A 7693-nucleotide genomic window follows, 5' to 3' on the forward strand; every position below is an offset into this window, starting at 1 on the left:
TTATTATTATTATTATTATTATTATTATTATATTATTGTATGTACATATATACATATATATATATAATTATATGTAGATGTATAATTATATATATATAAAAAAGAGTTCGTCTTTATAATAGTATCGAAATACATAATTTTTTTATTTGCAATTCACTGTTACATGTATGTGCCTAGTTATTAGCCACGTTGCATTATATTCTATATTGTATAATAATTTAATTCGTACTATCGATTAATGAATGTAACAAGTTCTTCGATATCAAACTCTATATGAATATAATATTATGGCGTAACGTGTAAAGAGCTCATATTTAGGCATACATGAAATTTAATAAATCGGAATACATTTTACGAATTAACAAGTCTTAAAATTCTTTTATTCTGTGTACCTTTTTCTTTTGTATTCATATATCTATATGATTCGAAAAAAAATTATCTCCTAATTATTTCTTATTTATTTTACTCGTTATCTGATACCGGAGTCAACCTATTTTCATATACTACGATATTATCATAAATTAATTGTCAGTTTTCTTATCACGGTCAAAAATTTTCCAGAACTTGTAATCTCTAATCTACTGTCTATTTTTTCAAAGAAATGCTCGCAAACCCGCTATCTGTGTTCGCGCGTTTCGATTGATCGATTCTCGTCTACGTCATCGCTAATAATCACCGCAATTGGTCGAGACAAGCACAAGCGGCAGGCGTCTGCTATGACAGTCGACTCAGCAGCGTCCGACGCGACGATCAGCAGACAGCGCAATGTCTTTGTCGTCCCAAGTTCAGTTGGACGCAACAGCTGTAGAAAATTTTTGTGAATACTTACGTATACCATCAGTTCAACCGAACGTTAATTATGGTAAGCAATTTGAGATATTAAATTTTTAGCGTTTCTAAATCATTTGCTATGATAAACAATGCGAATAGTTTTTGAATTTCACATGTATATATATACATATATATATATATATATATATTATAATATATATATATACATGTGATAGATATATATCTTTAAAGATACGATTATCGTATATAAAAATCGTGCACACATATTGCATACCGGGATGAAATTGATCATTTCCTTCTTAAGCAAATCATACATTTTTCATGGAATACAAGACCCCTATTTTTACATATTAATCTTAATTAATTAATTCACAATGCTCACGCATTTCTACATTTATGCAGACAGACAATCTCTCAGTTAACTCAACCAAGTTCGAAGCGTCGGAGACGCTACCCAGTCATTGCATGCCCCACCCTGTATGGAATATTATTTCTATTTTTATATTTTTTCATTAAGATGACAATATGCATTTTAATCTTCTACAAAATTATTTTTTCTACTTTGTTATACTTCGCGAAAAAATGGAAATTTAATGACTTGAATACGATCGTTATTTAAGCATGATTCGTGACTGACCTAAATTGTACGTAATTAGTAATTTCTCTTAAACTTTATGTTGCCTTATTCGTTTTTTATATCTATTTGAACTAATTGAGTTTACTAATAAACAATTATTAAAAAATAATACTTTTGCTATAAATAATTTATTGCATAATATATTAGTTACATTGTAATGATTGATAATCTATATGAAATTTTGTAAATTTTTTTATAAAAAATGTTAATCATTGCAAAAAATAAAATTATTTTTTTTATGAAACATTAAAACATCAGAAAACAATTTTGAATTTCAAAAATAATGAAATAACTTATATTTGGACTAAAAAAATATAGAAATCTATATATTACTAAAAAAAGAATGATAAAATTATTATAATTAATATATATTATCTATATTAATTTAAGATTTTTATTTTACAGATGATTGTGTCGCTTTTCTTGAGAAACAGGCAAAGTCTCTTGATTTACCTATCAAAATATACTATGTTGACCCAAAAAAACCAATTGTGGTTCTCACATGGATAGGCATAGATCCGTCAAAACCAGCTATTTTATTAAATAGTCATATGGACGTTGTACCTGTTTTTGAAGTATATATTATAATTATTCATATTTATTAATTAACTCCTTAGATATGACAAATTTCAAATAGAAAGATTGCAAAATTGATATTAATATAGTATCCTATAAATTGTTTTTTTAATTATTTTAAATCTCTTTAATATAATTCTAAATGATATAAAAAAATGTTTTGAAAAATAAAAGTATCAAAAAATTTTTTGAAAAGAAAGTAAAATGATTTTCACTTATAAATGAAGCAATATAAGTTAACATAGCACAGATGTCAAATCTGATGTCAAATCTGAGGAATTAAATTAAGGAAAAAATTAATAAATCTATAATATATATAATTAATAAAGAAAAATTTTTAGGATAAATGGACTTATCCTCCTTTTGATGCTCATATAGATGAAAAAGGAAACATATATGCACGTGGTAGTCAGGACATGAAATGTGTTGGAATTCAATATTTGGAAGCAATTCGCCGTATGAAACTTACTGGACAACGTTTTAAAAGAACAATTCATATTTCTTTTGTACCAGATGAAGAAATAGGAGGAGTTCTTGGCATGGAAGATTTTGTACACACAAAAGACTTTCAAGCTTTAAATATTGGTTTTGCATTAGATGAAGGTGTAGCTTCACCTGAAGAAAGTTTTTTTATGTTTTATGGAGAAAGATCAATTTGGCATGTTGTAATAGAATGTTCAGGCAATCCAGGTCACGGATCTCTTCTACTGGATAATACAGCTGGAGAAAAAATAAGAGTCATAATTGATCGTTTTATGGATTTTAGAGCTAAGGAGAAAGCAAAATTGGAAGATCCAAAAATACAGCTTGGTGATATTACAACTATAAATTTAACATTATTGAAGGTATGTAAATTTTTTAAATTTATTCACTTAATTCATGATTATTATATATTATATTATTTTAAACATTTTAATTAAATTATTATATTGAAAAAATATAATTAATTTTATTTAAAAAATTACATGACTGTTCATGTTAGGAAAATAATATACACAGTAAGTATTTTAATAATAATTAAATATAGTAGTATCATAATTATTATTTTATATATTATTACTATTGTAAATTGTAAAAATAGTTTATATCATTTATATTATATATTATATTATACATTAATAAATCTATAATATATAGTATATTTTTTATATATATTGTATATAGTATATTTTTTGTATATATATATAGTATTATATTAACTATATATACAAAAAATAATTTATTTCAGGGTGGCGTACAACCAAATGTTATACCTCCTTGCTTGACAGCAATTTTTGATTGTCGACTTGATCCTTCTATTGATCATTATGAGTTTGAAGCTATGATTAAAAAATGGTGTGAAGAAGCTGGTTCTGATGTTACATATTCATTTGAACAAAAAAATCCTAAAGTTGAAAATACAAAACTTGATGATTCTAATCTTTTTTGGATTGCTTTTAAAAAAGCATGTGATGACCTTGCAATACAGTTACAAATAGGAATTTTTCCAGGTGGAACTGATAGTCGATATATAAGACAGGTAATGATTTTCTATTTTTATAAATTATTTTTAAATACATTTTTTTTTTAAGAATTGTTTTCTATTCCAGGTTGGAATTCCTGCTATTGGTTTTTCACCCATGAATAAAACTAAAATGCTCCTTCACGATCATGATGAATATTTGAATAAAGACATTTTCTTAAAAGGTATTGAAATATATATGAAAATTATAGCAGCAGTAGCAAATGTCTAAGTCAATATATTAAGTTTAAAAAATATTTATAATATATAAAAATATGATGAAGTAAATAAACAACCTAGTGCAATAATGCATAAAGTTTAAAAATGTTACATAAATTTTAAAATTTATAATTGTTATAAAAATATAATTTATATATATGTTATATATATTTATATAAATATATCAAATTACTAAGTAATAACTATAAAAGAAAAATGTTCGATATATAAGTGAAAAATTAATATAATCATATGATGATTCAATGGAATTCATTATTTCAACACACTGTCAGTTTTGGTAGTTAGAAAATAATTGAAAACAAGTTTCTAAGAGAATATCAATGCGAATGATATGTTCCAACAATATGGAAAAGAAAATCTCATCAAGAGGAACAGAACTGATTTAAATCAGGTATTAAAAAGTGTATTTATGGATTTTTCTAATGAGTTTGTATAACTTAATATTTATTATGAAATCTTTTTATAAATCAAGTACAAAATAGTACAAGAAATATAGTACAAAATATTTTTTCTTCGTAATTGTATATAACATTTTATAATTGATGATTTCTGTAAAGGTGTTAAATTTTTTTTACATAAAGTTTACTTTAAAAATTTTTATTACATATGTAACAATAATATATATATTTTAATGAAAATGATAAATGATTATTTAAACTATAATATATATATAGTTATATATATTTATATATAGTTTAAATAATCGTTTATCATTTTATATTAATATATTTATCCATTTTAAAACTTATAGCAAAAACCGTTATATTAATAATATATTTTTATGTATAATAGAGTAAATATATTGAAAAAGTCGTCTATTAATTTTAATAATATCGAAAATTTTATTTTAATTGAAATTTTATAAAAATATAATCATGCTAATATATTTTATTATTATTTAATTTGAGACAGTAAGTTAAAATCCATTTTACGGGATAACAATTGTATTAAATTCTTTTTTCATGTAAAGTCTATAAATATATATATATATATATAAGTCTATATATATGTATATATATATATATATATATTCATGCTATTATTGCTATTTTTCATTTTTAAGATAACTACCGCCCTCCCCTCTCTATTAGAATGATGGGCTCGTCCGATGTTTTCATCTCCTATCATAAAAAATTTTCGTGCAATCAGTATATGTTGTAAAATATTTTGTTTTCAAAGAATAACAAAAAATAGAAATTTTTTTTTAAGTTATATATGAAATTAAAATATATTGAAATAAACATAGTAACAGTAACTGATTTTTCATATATTGTTTGGATTCGGCCATTTTGAAGTGAGGAAGGTAAGGGAGAAGATGTGCAATTGTTGTCATTCATATATATACTGCAGTGTCTATCGTTGCCATTGATAATTTAATGAATACCTATTTCCAAAAAATAGTTATTTTTAACAGAAATAATAATTCTATATAAAAATAAAAAAGAAAATTTCCTTGTACATATTCCTTGGTCGGCCATGTGTATAAGTACATCGTTTAAAATGTCTTCACAACCCATACTGAACAGCCAATAAGGAGAGGGCGGTAAAACCACGTGACCGTTGCTGGCCAATCGTCAGGACGAAATTTGAAATCGTGCGTGGTCTTTGTTCACTATCCTCCCGTCAACGTTACTTCAGTTCCGTAAAGGGGGCCTTGTGTCGGTGTCCGTTTATACATGGTCGCTGCCAAAAATCGCATAATTCTCTTGTAAATATATGTGTGAAAGTGGTGCTTGGCCGCGAGGACGACGTGATTTAAGGATTGTCAAACATACGGTAGGTCTTGTTATGTTTTATCATATGCCGTTCATACAAGTCTTGTCGAAAAATCATGAAAAAATATTTTGTGTTCTTTGCCGGCCCGCCGAGCCATCATAGCTTTCGAGTGTCAAGATACAAGGGGGCAGTCATGACGCTTTCAACGCCAATTTTTTTTCTTCTACTTTTCATTGTATGGAGTTTATTATGCTTTATGATATATCTATATTTACATTCGTGTTTAATTATGACGATTAATAGTATACGCTTAATTTGCCAATAATTCGATGATTCGAGAATTTTTTTACTTCTGTAACCGGTATTTTTAGGCCATTTAGATACGATAAATTCATGATCGGTCACAAGATTCATACATTTGCCGCGCTCCGTCGATTTCGTAGCGTAGGCGGCCGTGATCATATCACCATGGCAATTATTTATTAAGCGTACAATGCTCCATAAAAATAAACAATCACTTGGCTTGTGTGTCAAATCGAACTCAATGAGTGATTCATCATAGACCTAATGGATCTCTATATAACTTTCGGCGGGAAGAGAGTGTATTACCGGGAAACCTTACTGATATAATATGAATTTCCGGTGATGAAAGCTATTGTTTTGCCGCGCAATATACTGTACGCAATGTCATGTTTGCACTTATACTACGTATCATTTTGATTTACTGTTGTATTCATAAATGATATAAAGAAATAATTATGCACAAAAATGATTTTCTAATTTAATAAATCATTTTTATTAAAAAAAATTAATTCAATTACTATTTAAGCAATTTATGATTTCTATATTCATTTCGAATGAAATCTAAATAAATTATTATTGATTTTCAATTGCATATCAAATCAGGTTAACATACTGTTTATTGTTTTTATCATTATTTATTTATTATATAATATCGTTTTATATATGAATTTCTGAAAAAATATTACCAAAAATAATTAAACATTAATAAAACAAATTTAATGATAAACAGTTGTTGGCTTTTTATTAATTAAAATTTACTAATTAAAATAAAATAAATTATTTTTCATAAATGTAACAAGCAATGTACGCTTAAAATAATTAACGAAGCTAACCCAAAGTTTCCCTCGTCTTGACTGCAAGGTAATCAATAACATGGATAGCAATTAAAAATGGTCATTTTCAGTGGAAATTAAGATTTATAAGAAATAAGCTATTTTTCAGCTAATTTTCAGATAAAGCAAAGATATTTATGATATTATTATAAAAATATATTATTACATTGTTGTATAAATTATTGTTTCTATAAATATGTATAATGATATATTTATTCATAATAGAATTATATAGTTTTTCATTGAATCGTCGTCAGAAAAAGAGATTTTTTTGAAAATATTGCAAATAACGAGTAGTAAGGAAGGTCCCTCGAGCACTTTCAAGCCTCACCGCCACGAAAGCTATTGACCGTGGGAACCTTCTGGGAACCCTACCCCTCGCCATATGCCCACCGCAGGAAATATCCTACAGGCTCAACCGAAATTTACTTCGCCATGTTTCATATTCACGAATGATTATTTGTCATTAAGAAATATTTCTTATATTATTAATGCTTTTTGTTTATTTAGTATTTTTGTTACGTTTTCATAAAAAAAATTATTTCTTATAACGTTAATTGATAAATTGTCATTAATATTTTTTTCTCTGCTTTTTTTTTTTATTCCCTTTTTTAATTTTAAACTTTAAAAAAGTATTAATTTTTAAAGTTTTAATTATTTTATTTTCCAAATAATTTCCAGTGAAATAAATATTTTTACATATTTTAAATGAGATGTGGAAAATAGGAATTGATAAATACGAAAATTTGCTTATAAATTATTAAAAATATTGTAATTATATATTTCAATATTTTTTTTTATTTCGTTTTTTTCTGTTTACTCGTTTGAGATGAACATTTAATTCGATTGTTTAGAAATGAAATGAGTCTCTTTCAAACACGTTAAAAAGTTATATTAAAAAATGTGAAAAGATAACTATAAAAATAGTTCGTAAACTATGCTTTTATGTGATGTTTATGATCTCGATCCTTTGTTATTATCATGTGAAACATTTGTAATACAATTTTTTAGAACGATGATAACGTGACGGATTTTACGCTTATGTTTACATTGTTTTTTTTTTTTTTTTTAAGCGATGTTAATATATCAAATTTT

The 7693-nt window shown here is 25.4% G+C and overlaps 2 protein-coding genes across 4 annotated transcripts in view; both read left to right on the forward strand.

The window, feature by feature from the left end:
• Positions 1-697: 697 nt before the first annotated feature.
• Positions 698-4568, forward strand: LOC102673709 (aminoacylase-1-like). The gene is made up of 5 exons (XM_006609793.2): positions 698-862; positions 1835-2004; positions 2347-2850; positions 3234-3524; positions 3595-4568. The coding sequence occupies exons 1-5, from the start codon at positions 766-768 to the stop codon at positions 3736-3738; spliced, it is 1206 nt and encodes a 401-aa protein (XP_006609856.1). The 5' UTR covers positions 698-765; the 3' UTR covers positions 3739-4568.
• A 423-nt stretch (positions 4569-4991) lies between these two features.
• Positions 4992-7693, forward strand: part of LOC102674064 (myb-like protein D) — a 16409-nt gene continuing 13707 nt past the window's right edge. For all 3 annotated transcript variants that reach the window (XM_031515279.1, XM_031515278.1, XM_031515281.1), the window contains exon 1: positions 4992-5522. The gene's annotated coding sequence lies outside the window, so the exon portion shown is untranslated. The remainder of the gene's footprint in view (positions 5523-7693) is intronic.

The sequence above is a fragment of the Apis dorsata genome, unplaced genomic scaffold (genome assembly GCF_000469605.1).
Source record: "Apis dorsata unplaced genomic scaffold, Apis dorsata 1.3 scaffold_60, whole genome shotgun sequence".
In the NCBI taxonomy this organism is placed as follows: domain Eukaryota; kingdom Metazoa; phylum Arthropoda; class Insecta; order Hymenoptera; family Apidae; genus Apis; species Apis dorsata.